At 46.8% G+C, this 17321-nt stretch overlaps 1 protein-coding gene across 6 annotated transcripts in view; it reads left to right on the top strand.

Moving 5' to 3' along the window:
* The window catches only part of SMARCD3 (SWI/SNF related BAF chromatin remodeling complex subunit D3), a 137279-nt gene that overhangs the window by 107388 nt on the left and 12570 nt on the right, over window positions 1–17321 (top strand). For all 6 annotated transcript variants that reach the window (XM_088460768.1, XM_088460766.1, XM_088460769.1 and 3 more), the window contains 3 exons: window positions 14810–14945; window positions 16546–16668; window positions 16819–16920. In XM_088460768.1, the coding sequence (XP_088316894.1) occupies window positions 14810–14945; window positions 16546–16668; window positions 16819–16920 (361 nt within the window). The remainder of the gene's footprint in view (window positions 1–14809; window positions 14946–16545; window positions 16669–16818; window positions 16921–17321) is intronic.

The raw sequence follows: 17321 nt of genomic DNA, 5'->3' as shown, positions 1-17321 counted from the left end.
TCCTCCCCTTGTATGGCTGAGGGTGAGGTCCTCCCCTTGTATGGCTGAGGGTGAGGTCCTCCCCTTTCCGGCTCAGGGTGAGGTGCTCCCCTTGTACAGCTCGGGGTGAGGTCCTCCCCTTGTACGGCTCGGGGTGAGGTCCTCCCCTTGTACGGCTCGGGGTGAGGTCCTCCCCTTGTACGGCTCGGGGTGAGGTCCTCCCCTTGTACGGCTCGGGGTGAGGTCCTCCCCTTTCCGGCTCAGGGTGAGGTCCTCCCCTTGTACGGCTCAGGGTGATGAAGAATAATTGCAATGATGAAGTGGGTCTAGAACCTTTATAATATAGTCCACCCTTGGTGTTGTCAGACGTATAAATAGGATGATTTAGATAATGTCTGATCCTCTACCTTTAAAGATGGCGAAAGAGGGGACATACCGTACTCACAATGATACGGGTAAAGCACACATAAAGGTATCTTTGTGGATTCCCCAAAAGGCAAACACGCACCCCACTTCCAGTGGATGAGATATGGAGAGACATATCGAGGTATCTTTTTGGAAAACAGGTGTACCCCAACTCACACTGTTAATAGGAGACTCAGGTTTCTTTCTGAGCTCTATGTGGACTGCGAGGGCACCGGTTTTATGCGTGCATTATTTTCGCCCTGTCGCCTGTCAGTGCCTAGCACAGTACCCGGTTCTTTTATGAGCCCCTGTAGTAGTAGAAGCCACGCCCCTGTAGGAGTGGAAGCCACGCCCCTGTAGTAGTAGAAGCCACGCCCCTGTAGGAGTGGAAGCCCCACCCTGACACCGGGTTTATGCGTGCATTATTTCCGCCCTGTCGCCCGTCACGCCTAGCACAGTACCCTGGTTCCTTTATGAGTCCCTGTAGATCGCACAGGAAATGACACAATAGCAGAGGTACGACGTTACCTTTATTTACATACACACTAATTCTACATGTAACACAGCAACTGCACACTATTACACACTATTATACACTATTACACACTATTATACACTTACACACTATTATACAGTATTACACACTATCACACACTATTATACACTATCACACACTATTATACACTATCACACAGTATTATACACTATTACACACTATTATACACTATTACACACTATCACACACTATTATACACTATTACACACTTACACACTATTATACAGTATTACACACTATCACACACTATTATACACTATCACACACTATTATACACTATCACACAGTATTATACACTATTACACACTATTATACACTATTACACACTATCACACACTATTATACACTATTACACACTTACACACTATTACACACTATTATACAGTATTACACACTATCACACACTATTATACACTATCACACACTATTATACACTATCACACACTATCACACACTATCACACAGTATTACACACTATTATACACTATTACACACTATTACACACTATCACACACTATCACACACTATTACACACTATTACACACTATTATACAGTATCACACACTATCACACACTATCACACACTATTACACAGTATTACACAGTATTACACACTATTACACACTATTACACACTATTACACACTATTACACACTATCACACACTATCACACACTATCACACACTATCATACACTATTACACACTATTACACACTATTATACACTATCACACACTATTACACACTATTATACAGTATTACACACTATTACACACTATTATACAGTATTACACACTATTATACAGTATTACACACTATCACACACTATTATACACTATTACACACTATTACACACTATCACACACTATTATACACTATTATACACTTACACACTATTATACAGTATTACACACTATCACACACTATTATACACTATTATACACTATCACACACTATTATACACTATTACACACTATTACACACTATTATACAGTATTACACACTATTATACACTATTATACACTATTATACAGTATCACACACTATTATACACTATCACACACTATTATACACTATTATACACTATTACACACTATTACACACTATTACACACTATCACACACTATTATACAGTATATACAGGAATGCCAGTATATTAGCTACAGTTTGGGGACCCCACACATGTTCCTACAGCAGAGGCCCCTTAGTATTAGAAATGGGAACAGTTACTGCACCACACTTACCCTCCTGGGCTGGGGGGACGCTACACCTGAATCAGGCCGCTGTGTGCTCCACGCTTCTCAGGGAGATGGCTTCTCCGTCCGTGCTCGGCCTGATTGTCCTCTGCCCACCAGGAGCAGGGCATGCCGACCAGTCACCTGGCTCCAGCCAACACCCCTGCCGCACACCTGGGACAGCTCCACTGGGAGCATACGCGTTGGCTGCGTATCTTTCGCCAGACCTCCTCCGTATAGCCAGGTCCGGGGATGGCAGGCTGGCAGGATCTCCTGACTCCTGTACCCAGCTCTGCCTGTGTCCTGCCCCTCGGGCTAGGAACTCCACTCCTCAGACCAGGCTCCCTAATAACCCCTGCGGTTGGCATTATGAAGCCTCTGATGTTCCCACGGTTAGGTGACACCCCTGAGCCCTGGTATTGGGTGGTCTGAACGCAGGGGCTGGGTACTGAGCAGTTGGTGAGCATGTCATTCCCCCTATGGATTTCAGGTGCCGGTTCCTCTCGCACACAGGACGCTATTACAAAGCAACTTAACCATATTTATACGGGGGCTGAATCCCCTGGGGCTATAGGAGGAGTCCCTGTTACCCCTTCTTCTCATCTGTGATGTCAGAGGCCTTCCAGCTGATTATAGCTTCTTGTCTTCAGCTTAGAGAGGGGGGGCTGTGTGTGGTATCAGCTTAGAGAGAGGGGGGCTGTGTGTGGTATCAGCTTAGAGAGAGGGGGGCTGTGTGTGGTATCAGCTTAGACAGAGGGGGGCTGTGTGTGGTATCAGCTTAGAGAGAGAGGGGCTGTGTGTGGTATCAGCTTAGAGAGAGGGGGGCTGTGTGTGGTATCAGCTTAGAGAGAGGGGGGCTGTGTGTGGTATCAGCTTAGAGAGGGGGGCTGTGTGTGGTATCAGCTTAGAGAGGGTGGGGCTGTGTGTGGTATCAGCTTAGAGAGGGGGGGCTGTGTGTGGTATCAGCTTAGAGAGGGGGGGCCTGTGTGTGGTATCAGCTTAGAGAGGGGGGGCTGTGTGTGGTATCAGCTTAGAGAGAGGGGGTCTGTGTGTGGTATCAGCTTAGAGAGAGGGGGGCTGTGTGTGGTATCAGCTTAGAGAGGGGGGGGCTGTGTGTGGTATCAGCTTAGAGAGGGGGGGGCTGTGTGTGGTATCAGCTTAGAGAGAGGGGGGCTGTGTGTGGTATCAGCTTAGAGAGGGGGGGGCTGTGTGTGGTATCAGCTTAGAGAGGGGGGGCTGTGTGTGCCTAGCACAGTACCCGGTTCTTTTATGAGCCCCTGTAGTAGTAGAAGCCACGCCCCTGTAGGAGTGGAAGCCACGCCCCTGTAGTAGTAGAAGCCACGCCCCTGTAGGAGTGGAAGCCACGCCCCTGTAGTAGTAGAAGCCACGCCCCTGTAGGAGTGGAAGCCCCACCCTGACACCGGGTTTATGCGTGCATTATTTCCGCCCTGTCGCCCGTCACGCCTAGCACAGTACCCTGGTTCCTTTATGAGTCCCTGTAGATCGCACAGGAAATGACACAATAGCAGAGGTACGACGTTACCTTTATTTACATACACACTAATTCTACATGTAACACAGCAACTGCACACTATTACACACTATTACACACTATTACACACTATTATACACTATTATACACTATTACACACTATCACACACTATCACACACTATTATACACTATTACACACTTACACACTATTATACAGTATTACACACTATCACACACTATTATACACTATCACACACTATTATACACTATCACACAGTATTATACACTATTACACACTATTATACACTATTACACACTATTATACACTATTACACACTATCACACACTATTATACACTATTACACACTTACACACTATTACACACTATTATACAGTATTACACACTATTATACACTATTACACACTATCACACACTATTATACACTATTACACACTATTATACAGTATTACACACTATCACACACTATTATACACTATTATACACTATCACACACTATTATACAGTATTACACACTATTACACACTATTACACACTATTATACACTATTATACACTATTACACACTATTATACACTATTACACACTATCACACACTATCACACACTATCACACACTATTATACACTATTACACACTATTACACACTATTACACACTATTACACACTATCACACACTATCACACACTATTACACACTATTACACACTATTATACACTATCACACACTATTATACACTATTACACACTATTATACACTATTACACACTATTATACACTATTACACACTATTACACACTATTACACACTATTACACACTATTACACACACTATTATACACTATTACACACTATTACACACTATTATACACTATCACACACTATTATACACTATCACACACTATCACACACTATCACACACTATCATACACTATCATACACTATTATACAGTATTACACACTATTACACACTATTACACACTATTATACAGTATTACACACTATTACACAGTATTACACACTATTACACACTATTACACACTATTACACACTATCACACACTATTATACACTATCACACACTATCACACACTATTACACACTATTATACAGTATTACACACTATTACACACTATTATACACTATTACACACTATTACACACTATTACACACTATTACACACTATTACACACTATTATACACTATTATACAGTATTACACACTATCACACACTATTATACACTATCACACACTATCACACACTATCACACACTATTACACACTATTATACACTATTACACACTATTACACACTATTATACACTATCACACACTATTATACACTATCACACACTATTACACACTATTATACACTATTACACACTATTACACACTATTATACACTATCACACACTATTATACACTATTACACACTATCACACACTATTATACACTATCACACACTATTACACACTATTACACACTATTACACACTATTACACACTATTACACACTATTACACACTATTACACAGTATTACACACTATCACACACTATTATACACTATCACACACTATTACACACTATTACACACTATTACACACTATTACACACTATCACACACTATTATACACTATTATACACTTACACACTATTATACAGTATTACACACTATCACACACTATTATACACTATTACACACTATTATACACTATTACACACTATTACACACTATTATACACTATTACACACTATTATACACTATTACACACTATTACACACTATTATACACTATTATACACTATTATACACTATTATACAGTATCACACACTATTATACACTATTATACACTATCACACACTATCACACACTATTATACAGTATTACACACTATTACACACTATCACACACTATTATACAGTATATACAGGAATGCCAGTATATTAGCTACAGTTTGGGGACCCCACACACATGTTCCTACAGCAGAGGCCCCTTAGTATTAGAAATGGGAACAGTTACTGCACCACACTTACCCTCCTGGGCTGGGGGGACGCTACACCTGAATCAGGCCGCTGTGTGCTCCACGCTTCTCAGGGAGATGGCTTCTCCGTCCGTGCTCGGCCTGATTGTCCTCTGCCCACCAGGAGCAGGGCATGCCGACCAGTCACCTGGCTCCAGCCAACACCCCTGCCGCACACCTGGGACAGCTCCACTGGGAGCATACGCGTTGGCTGCGTATCTTTCGCCAGACCTCCTCCGTATAGCCAGGTCCGGGGATGGCAGGCTGGCAGGATCTCCTGACTCCTGTACCCAGCTCTGCCTGTGTCCTGCCCCTCCGGCTAGGAACTCCACTCCTCAGACCAGGCTCCCTAATAACCCCTGCGGTTGGCATTATGAAGCCTCTGATGTTCCCACGGTTAGGTGACACCCCTGAGCCCTGGTATTGGGTGGTCTGAACGCAGGGGCTGGGTACTGAGCAGTTGGTGAGCATGTCATTCCCCCTATGGATTTCAGGTGCCGGTTCCTCTCGCACACAGGCCGCTACTACAAAGCAACTTAACCATATTTATACGGGGGCTGAATCCCCTGGGGCTATAGGAGGAGTCCCTGTTACCCCTTCTTCTCATCTGTGATGTCAGAGGCCTTCCAGCTGATTATAGCTTCTTGTCTTCAGCTTAGAGAGGGGGGGCTGTGTGTGGTATGCAGCACCCCTGCATGTGTGTCAGTGTATAAGGGCAGGAGGGGGAAATAGCTGACACACATGCAGGGGTGCTGCACAGGAGAAACAGCTATTCCCCCTCCTGCCCTTATACACTGACAAAAATGCTGGGGTGCTGCACAGGAGAAACAGCTATTCCCCCTCCTGCCCTTATACACTGACACACATGCGGGGGTGCTGCACAGGAGAAACAGCTATTTCCCCTCCTGCCCTTATACACTGACACACATGCAGGGGAGCTGCACCGGAGAAACAGCTATTTCATATATATAACAAGTACACGATTTTGGGACGGGCCCAGTAGCTGGGTGTAAGATGTTAGGGGGGCACTTAGGCCGTCACATGGACAATCCTCCAACCACAGTTACCAAAAATCACGACTGAGGCGACTTTTCATTGATAAATGTTTGAATTTCAAAAAACAATCCAGATATCAAATCCAATATTATAAATAAATTATATGAAAAGCATATAATGGCATAAATTCGATGTCAGTCATTTATCCCATTGATTAATGAGGAAAATGTTAAAAACCTGGTATCCATCGAGGAGTCCGTCTATCCTATGTTCTACACCATCTCACCTATCTCCTTTACCGTCTTACCTACATTATGTTCTATACCATCTCACCTATCTCCTATACCGTCTAACCTACAGTATGTTCTACACCATCTCAGCGATGTCCTGCACCGTCTAACCTACTGTATGTTCTACACCATCTAACCTATGTTCTTTACCATCTCACCTAACTCCTACACCATCTCACCTATCTCCTACACCATCTCACCTATCTCCTATACTGTCTAACCTACATTATGTTCTACACCATCTCACCTATCTCCTTTATCGTCTAACCTATGTTCTATACCATCTCGCCTATCTCCTATACCGTCTAACCTACAGTATGTTCTATACCATCTCACCTATCTCCTATACCATCTAACCTATGTTCTACACCATCTCAGTGATGCCCTGCACCATCTAACCTATGTTCTACACCATCTCACCTATGTTCTATACCATCTCACCTAACTCCTACACCATCTCACCTGTCTCCTATACCGTCTAACCTACAGTATGTTCTATACCATCTCACCTATCTCCTATACCATCTAACCTATGTTCTACACCATCTCAGTGATGCCCTGCACCGTCTAACCTACTGTATGTTCTACACCATCTAACCTATGTTCTATACCATCTCACCTATCTCCTACACCGTCTAACCTATGTTCTATACCATCTCACCTATCTCCTACACCGTCTAACTTATGTTTTATACCATCTCACCTATCTCCTACACCATCTAACCTATGTTCTATACAATCTCACCTAACTCCTACAGCATCTCACCTATATCCTACACCGTCTAACTTATGTTCTACACCATCTCACCTATCTCCTACACCATCTCACCAATCTCCTACACCATCTAACCTATGTTCTATACCATCTCACCTAACTCCTACAGCTTCTCACCTACTGTATCTCCTACACCGTCTAACTTATGTTCTACACCATCTCACCTATCTCCTACACCATCTCACCAATCTCCTACACCATCTAACCTATGTTCTATACCATCTCACCTAACTCCTACAGCATCTCACCTATCTCCTACACTGTCTAACCTATGTTCTATACCATCTCACCTATCTCCTACAACGTCTAACCTATCTTCTATACCATCTCACCTAACTCCTACACCATCCAACCTATGTTCTATACCATCTTAGCGATGTCCTGCACCGTATTACCTATGTTCTATACCATCTCACCTATCTCCTATACCATCTAACCTATGTTATATACCATCTCCCCTATCTCCTAACCATCTAACTTATGTTCTATACCATCTCACCTAACTCCTACACCGTCTCACCTATCTCCTACACCATCTAACCTATGTTCTATACCATCTCACCGAACTCCTACACCATCTCACCTACCTCATACACCATCTAACTTATGTTCTATACCATCTCACCTATCTCCTATACCGTCTAACTTATGTTCTATACCATCTCACCTAACTCCTACACCGTCTCACCTCTGCGGGCCATGGGCAGTCTGTGTCTCTGTGACACAGCTGCCTGCACCGCGTGCATAGCGCTGACCGGACGGAGTTCAGTCAGCGCTACACAGTGTCTGACAAACACACAGCCAACGGCGCCGGCAGCTGTGTGTTTGCTTTAAGTAGCAGCCAATGAGACTATCACTATCACTGACTGCTGCTGCGCCCACTGCAGGAGCCACTCCATCTTCCGGCTCCTGCAGTGGGTAATGGGAGAGACGTCATGATATCTCTCCCATAATGCAGAGCGGGCCGGCCTGGGAGGACAGACGGAGGAGCGGCTAGCGGCGACGGAAGCGGGGATTCAGGTGTTTTGTTTTTTTCATGATGTGTGTCTACTGGGGGGGGCACTACAAGGGGGGGACTACTACTGGGGGCACTACAAGGTGGGGACTACTGCTGGGGGCTCTACAAGGGGGGGGGACTACTGCTGCGGTTACTACAAGGGGGGGGAGGGGACTACTACTGGGGCCCCTACAAGGGGGGGAGACTACTACTGGGGGCACTACAAGGGGGGGGACTACTACTGGGGTAACTACAAGAGGGGAGGACTACTACTGGGGGCCCTACAAGGGGGGGACTACTACTGGGGGCCCTACATGGGGGGGGACTACTACTGGGGGCACTACAAGGGGGGGCTACTACTGGGGGCCCTACAAGGGGGGGGACTACTACTGGGGGCCCTACAAGGGGGGGGACTACTACTGGGGGCCCTACAAGGGGGGAGACCACTACTGGGGGCCCTACAAGGGGGGAGACCACTACTGGGGGCCCTACAAGGGGGGAGACCACTACTGGGGGCCCTACAAGGGGGGAGACCACTACTGGGGGCACTACAAGGGGGGGGCTACTACTGGGGGCACTACAAGGGGGGGCTACTACTGGGGGCACTACAAGGGGGGAGGACTACTACTGGGGGCCCTACAAGGGGGGAGGACTACTACTGGGGGCCCTACAAGGGGGGGAGGACTACTACTGGGGTCCTACAAGGGGTGAGAACTACTACTGGGGGCCCTACAAGGTGGAGACTACTACTGGGGGCACTACAAGAGGGGAGACCACTACTGGGGTCACTACAAGGGGGGGACTACAATTGGAGGGACTACTACTGGGGGCACTACAAGGGGGGGACTACTGCTAGCGGCACTACAAGGGGGACTACTACTAGAGGCACTACAAGGGAGGGGACTACTACTAGGGGCACTGCATAGGGGGAGGGGACTACTACTAGGGGCACTGCATAGGGGGGAGGGGACTACCACTGGGGGCACTGCATCGGGGGACCACTGCTGGGGGCTCTATATAAAGGTCAATACTGGGGGTACTGCATAGGGGGAGACTACAACTGGGGCCACTATTTAAGGGGCACTGCATAAGGGTTACCACTATTGGGGGCACTGCATAAGGGTTACCACTATTGGGGGCACTGCATGGGGGTGGACTGCTACTGGGGGCACTATGTAAGGGGCTTACTACTGGGGGCACAAGGGGCACTGCACAGGGGGACCACTACTGGGGGCACTATATAAGGGGCTTACTACTGGGGGGACCACTACTGGAGGCACTGTATAAGGGGCACTGCATAGGGGGGATCACTACTGAGGGCACTACTGGAGCCCTGCATAAGGGGGTCCTCTCCTGTGGCACAGGGGGGCACTGCATATGGGCACCACTACAGGGGGCTGTCACTAATCTTTATCTTTGCTTTACATTAATCCCATAAGGACCTGCCTCCTCCCTGGAATACTTGAGGTGGGGGGGGGGGGGCGCTGTAGCATGCACGTGCTCCGGGCTCCCTGGCTACACGCTACTCCTCTGCCAGGGCCGCCTGCATCCATTTGCCCCCCACGCTAAAAGTTGCCAGCCAGCCCCTGCTCCTACACCATCTCACCTATGTTCTATACCATCTCAGCGATGTCCTGCACCATCTAACCTATGTTCTATACCATCTCAGCAATGTCCTGCACCATCTAACCTATGTTCTATACCATCTCAGCAATGTCCTGCACCATCTAACCTATGTTCTATACCATCTCACCTATCTCCTACACCAGTGTTGGCTAACCTTGACACTCCAGCTGTTGTATAACTATATATCCCAGCATGCCCTGCCACAGTTTTAGCATGCCCTAATAGCAAAACTGTAGCAGTGCATGCTGGGTTATGTAGTTCCATAACAGCTGGAGTGTCAAGGTTAGCCAACACTGTCCTACACCATCTCACCTATCTCCTACACCGTCTCACCTATCTCCTACAACATCTAACCTAACTCCTACACCGTCTAACCTATGTTCTATACCATCTCAGCGATGTCCTGCACCATCTAACCCAGGGATGGGAAACCTCAGGCCCGGGGGCCGTATAAGGCCCTCGGTATCATTTGGTCTGGACCTCTGAGCTTTTTTCTGCTAGCCTCATCTGGCATGCAGGGTGTCTAGAATGGCAAATTGCAACTAGAATCTATGCAGCAGTGCCACCAGGAGTGTCCTTAGGACGCTTCAGACAGTCACACTACTGCCCTTACACCTCCCCGGAGCATCCTCGGGATGCTCCGAGCATTGCTGTAATCACCGGTGATTGTAGCCCCGCCCCCATGTGACATCATATTGAGGGGGTGTGGCCTGCACCAGGCCCGCGAATAATGTTATATATATCAAAATGGCCCGCGGCAGAAAATAGGTTCCCCACCCCTGGTCTAACCTATGTTCTATACCATCTAACCTATCTCCTACACCATTTAACCTATGTTCTATACCATCTCATCTATCTCCTATACCGTCTAACCTATGTTCTACACCATCTCACCTAACTCCTACACCGTCTCACCTATCTCCTACACCATCTAACCTATGTTCTACACCATCTCACCTAACTCCTACACCATCTAATCTATGTTCTACACCATCTCACCTATCTCCTACACCGTCTCACCTATCTCCTACACCATCTAACCTATGTTCTACACCATCTCACCTATCTCCTATACCATCTCCGCGATGTCCTGCACCGTCTAACCTATGTTCTATACCATCTCGCCTAACTCCTACACAATCTCACTTATCTCCTATACCATCTAACCTATGTTCTATACCATCTCAGCGATGTCCTGCACCATCTAACCTATGTTCTATACCAACCTCGGTCCTAGAGAGCTACTAACAGCTCACGTTTTCCAGACCACCTAGTTGGTGCACAGGTGTAGTCATTACTCACTAACGCATTTGAAAAGATCCATAAGTGAAGCTAATTATTTCTCCTATGATTCTGTGCGGAGACCTAGAAAACATGCACTGTTGGCAGCTCTCGAGGACCAGGGTTGGCTACTCCTGTTCTATACCATCTCACCTAACTCCTACAACGGCTAACCTATGTTCTATACCATCTCAACTACTGTAACTCCTGCACTGTCTCACCTATCTCCTATACCGTCTAACCTATGTTCTATACCATTTCAACTAACTCCTACACCGTCTAACCTATGTTCTACACCATCTCAGCAATATCCTGCACTGTCTTCGCTATATCCTGCACCCACTCATCTCCTACACCCACTCACCTGTCTCCCACACCCACTCAACTATTTTCTACAGTGATGGGTACGGTATGCCGGCGCTCAGAATTCCCGACAGTGTTAGGATACCGACACCTGTCGGTATTTATCCTAACCCTCCTCCTCTCCCTACCTCTCCCTCCCCGGTGCCTGAACCTAACCTCCCCCCTTAGTGCCTAACACTAATACCCCCCTCTAGTGCCTAAACCCTAATGCTAACCCTCCCCCTAACCCCGCTACTTACCTTTGTGATTCCGGCGGTTGGGATGCTAGCACCGGGATCATGACAGGTGCCAGGATTCCGGCGCCGGCATTCTGAGCACCGCGGTTGGGATATTGACCGCATCCCCTCCTACACCCATTCACTTATCTCCTACACCCACTCAAATGTCTCTTACACCATCTCAGCTATCTCCTAGATTCTCTCACTTATCTCCTACACTCTTTCACCTATGTCCTACACCTACTCGTCTATCTCCTACACCCACTCACCTGTCTCCTACACCCACTCACCTGTCTCCTACACCTACTCACCTGTCTCCTACATCTACTACCATGCCCCCCCTCACCTGTCTCCTACACCCACTCACCATCTCCTACACCTACTCACCTATCTCCTACATCTACTACCCTGTCTCCTACACCCACTCACCTGTCTCCTACACCCACTCACCATTTCCTACACCCACTCACCATCTCCTACACCCACTCACCTGTCTCCTACACCCACTCACCTGTCTCCTACACCTACTCACCTGTCTCCTACATCTACTACCCTGTCTCCTATACCCACTCACCTGTCTCCTATACCCACTCACCTGTCTCCTACACCCACTCACCTGTCTCCTACACCCACTCACCTGTCTCCTACACCCACTCACCTGTCTCCTACACCTACTCACCTGTCTCCTACATCTACTACCCTGTCTCCTATACCCACTCACCTGTCTCCTACACCCACTCACCTGTCTCCTACACCCACTCACCTCTCTCCTACACCCACTCACCTGTCTCCTACATCTACTACCCTGTCTCCTATACCCACTCACCTGTCTCCTACACCCACTCACCTGTCTCCTACACCCACTCACCTGTCTCCTACACCTACTCACCTGTCTCCTACATCTACTACCCTGTCTCCTATACCCACTCACCTGTCTCCTACACCCACTCACCTGTCTCCTACACCCACTCACCTGTCTCCTACACCCACTCACCTGTCTCCTACACCCACTCACCTGTCTCCTAAACCTACTCACCTATGTTCTACATCTACTCACCTGTCTCCTACACCCACTCACCTGTCTCCTACACCCACTCACCATCTCCTACACCTACTCACCTATCTCCTACACCTACTCACCTATCTCCTACACCTACTCACCTGTCTCCTACACCTACTCACCTGTCTCCTACACCTACTCACCTGTCTCCTACACCTACTCACCTGTCTCCTACACCCACTCACCATCTCCTACACCCACTCACCTGCCTCCTACACCCACTCACCTGCCTCCTACACCCACTCACCTGTTTTCTATAATGATACTGAATTTGAACCTCTATACACTCCTGCCTATACCTTCTAATATCCTGCCTATAAACCCCTAAGGATGTCACTATTTGCGTACGCAGTCATACAGTAAATAGACTCCAGACCTTGAACCTGTGTTTCCAAAGCACAAAGTAATATTCAAGTAAAAGTACAGTCAGTTACACGCTATGATCTAAGTACAATTTAGCGCAAAGAAATTATACAGACCCAAGTACAGTTATACATACGCATGCGCTTCTGGACCAGATACCGGCATCTGCAAGAAACCTCCGTCAATCAGCAATCAGCAAGAAGACTCTCGACTGGGGTCACTACACGCACATTTATACCCTCACAGAAACAGACAAAACAATAGAGAGGCTTGTCGCTAATGCCATTGGTTCCCAAGGAAGATGCATCTGTTACAAAGCATTTAACAGGTTGACACAGTCCAGCCTCCGACAGCTGGATGCCCCCGTTTCCCACCTCATGCAAATCCTAACAGTTGGTCATATAATGTACATTTCGGTGCTTTAAGTTTCTGCGGTCCATAAGTTGAGAATGCATGTTGCGATCTTCACACTGACGATACCGTAATGCTGTTGAAAGAGTGCAGATCAGTATAATACCAAGCATGGCTTACTTACCACGTATAAAATCTTAGCTACCAAATAACCTTTATTTCACAGCAATTATAATAAATGAACAAACTTGAATCTTATACTTTTAAAGCTTATAGAACCTTGTATGTAAATATGTAATGTGTGAGTATGTGGGGTTTGATGTAAAGACGCTAGTTAACTTGGGGCAGATGCGTGCGCAGGAGGCTAATAAACAGCGTTTTCATACAGGACCTTACGCATTCGCTAATGTGCGACTAGTTAACAGCGCAATTGTGCGTATTTATGTGTGTATGAGGAATAGTGAAAGATGCAATCGCATGATGCTAATAGTAATATCGCCACATGTACTTAAGTGTGAGTTTAGCTAAAATGGCGCTGAGCGTCCATTCTCAAAATGGCGTATTGCGATCTCATTTCCAAGATGGCGTCTTGCGGCCAGTCGCAAGATGGCGTCGTTACGATCTAATTTTAAGCTGATCTTGTCTCAGCCAATTATCCAACTTCGACACCTACAACCTTCTACCTATGTCCTATGTACATATCTCTGCAACGTCACCCTCATTATTGCCAGGACTGGTTGTGAATCTCTCTCTGGGTCATTACATGACTGATCTGCCTGTCCTTGCAGTGTGGACCCCACCGACCAGAAGAAGACAGCTTGCTATGACATTGACGTGGAGGTAGAGGATCCTCTCAAGAGTCAGATGAGCAGTTTTCTGCTGTCCACAGCCAACCAGCAAGAAATCTCTACACTGGATAACAAGGTATATCCTACAGGCATATAGGGGTACATAACCAGGTATATCCTACAGGCATATAGGGGTACATAACCGGGTATATCCTACAGGCATATAGGGGTACATAACCAGGTATATCCTACAGGCATATAGGGGTACATAACCGGGTATATCCTACAGGCATATAGGGGTACATAACTGGGTATATCCTACAGGCATATAGGGGTACATAACCGGGTATATCCTACAGGCATATAGGGGTACATAACCGGGTATATCCTACAGGCATATAGGGGTACATAACCGGGTATATCCGACAGGCATATAGGGGCATATAGGGGCACATAACCGGGTATATCCTACAGGCATATAGGGGTACATAACCGGGTATATCCGACAGGCATATAGGGGCATATAGGGGCACATAACCGGGTATATCCTACAGGCATATAGGGGCACATAACCGGGTATATCCGACAGGCATATAGGGGCACATAACCGGGTATATCCTACAGGCATATAGGGGTACATAACCGGGTATATCCTACAGGCATATAGGGGCACATAACCGGGTATATCCTACAGGCATATAGGGGTACATAACCGGGTATATCCGACAGGCATATAGGGGCACATAACCGGGTATATCCTACAGGCATATAGGGGTACATAACCGGGTATATCCTACAGGCATATAGGGGTACATAACCGGGTATATCCTACAGGCATATAGGGGTACATAACAAGGTATATCCTACAGGCATATAGGGGTACATAACCAGGTATATACTACAGGCATATAGGGGTACATAACAAGGTATATCCTACAGGCATATAGGGGTACATAACCAGGTATATACTACAGGTATATAGGGGCACATAACCGGGTATATCCTACAGGTATATATTGGTACATAAGGTATATACGGCAGATTGATGTCCTCATTCTCTGTCTTATGTTGCTTTACAAATACATTTAGATTCTTCTTGTTGTGTCAAATAAAGACCAGTCGCCGACCGATTAATAAGCTATAAACACTTACCAATATGTCTGGGCTTCTCAATATGTCTGGGCTGACATGTCCGTTGTGATGCCGTGTTGGCGGTGCCCGCAGCCAGAGTACAGGCGGTTGGCGGGTCGCCCGTACACATATGCACCGATATATCTTTCAGATGCACTGACGATAAATCGTTCGGTGATTTGAACGATCTAAACCGACAGATATGTACCCAGCAGTACACACAGATCTGGAAGGTGATATTGGTCCTGCCCCTAAGGGTTCTGGGTAGGTATATTCATTGCTGGTGGTACACACCCCTCTACCCACAATTCCTAGGGTTAGGTGTAATGATTCTGTGGCCATGTGACCGTCCTCCCCTGCTACAGTATTACAGTGGGTTGGGGGAGCTTAGTGGTCTTGTGTCCCACCTAGTGGCCTGATCTTACCCGGATCACAGGTACCCGGAGCCGGACTCATATCATATCACCGGTACCATGTCAGTGGGCAGTCTTGTTGCAGAGACGCAAGCGGCCGATTCCGGCCCCTCGTGTGTAATAAGCCTCAGCTTGTGTCGCTCCCTGCGCTGATGTATCTGTGGTTCCCCAATTCTTCATCTCCGACCTTAGATCCATGAGACGATCGAATCAATTAATCAGCTGAAGATACAACGAGATTTCATGCTGAGCTTCTCTAGAGATCCGAAGGGTTATATCCAGGACTGGCTGTTATCTCAGAGCCGAGACCTCAAGGTAATCGCAGTGTTTGTAGCGACATAACGCGCGTCTGCCTCCATTACTCCTCTGTGCGTTTGTCCCTATCCACCCCCCATGTCACACATCCCATGATCCTCCCTGCTCTCATACACTCAGTAATGGCGGCTGCTGGTTCTCTCTTATTAGATTATGACAGATGTGGTGGGAAACCCGGAACAAGAGAGGAGAGCGGACTTCTACCAAGAGCCATGGTCTCAGGAGGCCGTGAGCCGATACTTCTACTGCAAGGTGAGCAGCCAGGGACCTGTATGTGACATGTATGTGACATGTATGTGTATGTTCCAGAAATGAGTGCATGGCGTATGGGCCATGCAGAGCTGTACGTGGCACCTGCAGTTACGTTGGAAGAGACATAGGGGTGGGCACAACTCTGCATACGGGATATTCTATGCAGTCTTTCCATTTATGCTTCTATGGAGTAACAGGTCTCATTTACTTCCAGCTCTGCGTCAGGCCCTGCGTACAAAATTCAGTATCTATCGCCATAAAGGGCAATAATTAGTACATCAGGCAACATACACTGGAGAAGACGGTAAAGAACCATTTGCAACAACAATGGTTTCTAATATCCACGTATCCCCCTATTCCTGTACATTCATCCATGACCTCAGTCCCTCTACTTCTCCCAG

The sequence above is a fragment of the Taudactylus pleione genome, unplaced genomic scaffold (assembly GCF_031769625.1).
Source record: "Taudactylus pleione unplaced genomic scaffold, aTauple2 ptg000978l, whole genome shotgun sequence".
In the NCBI taxonomy this organism is placed as follows: Eukaryota; Metazoa; Chordata; class Amphibia; order Anura; family Myobatrachidae; genus Taudactylus; species Taudactylus pleione.
The sequence above is the reverse complement of the archived record's forward strand: the minus strand, read 5'-3'. Positions and strand labels throughout refer to the sequence as shown.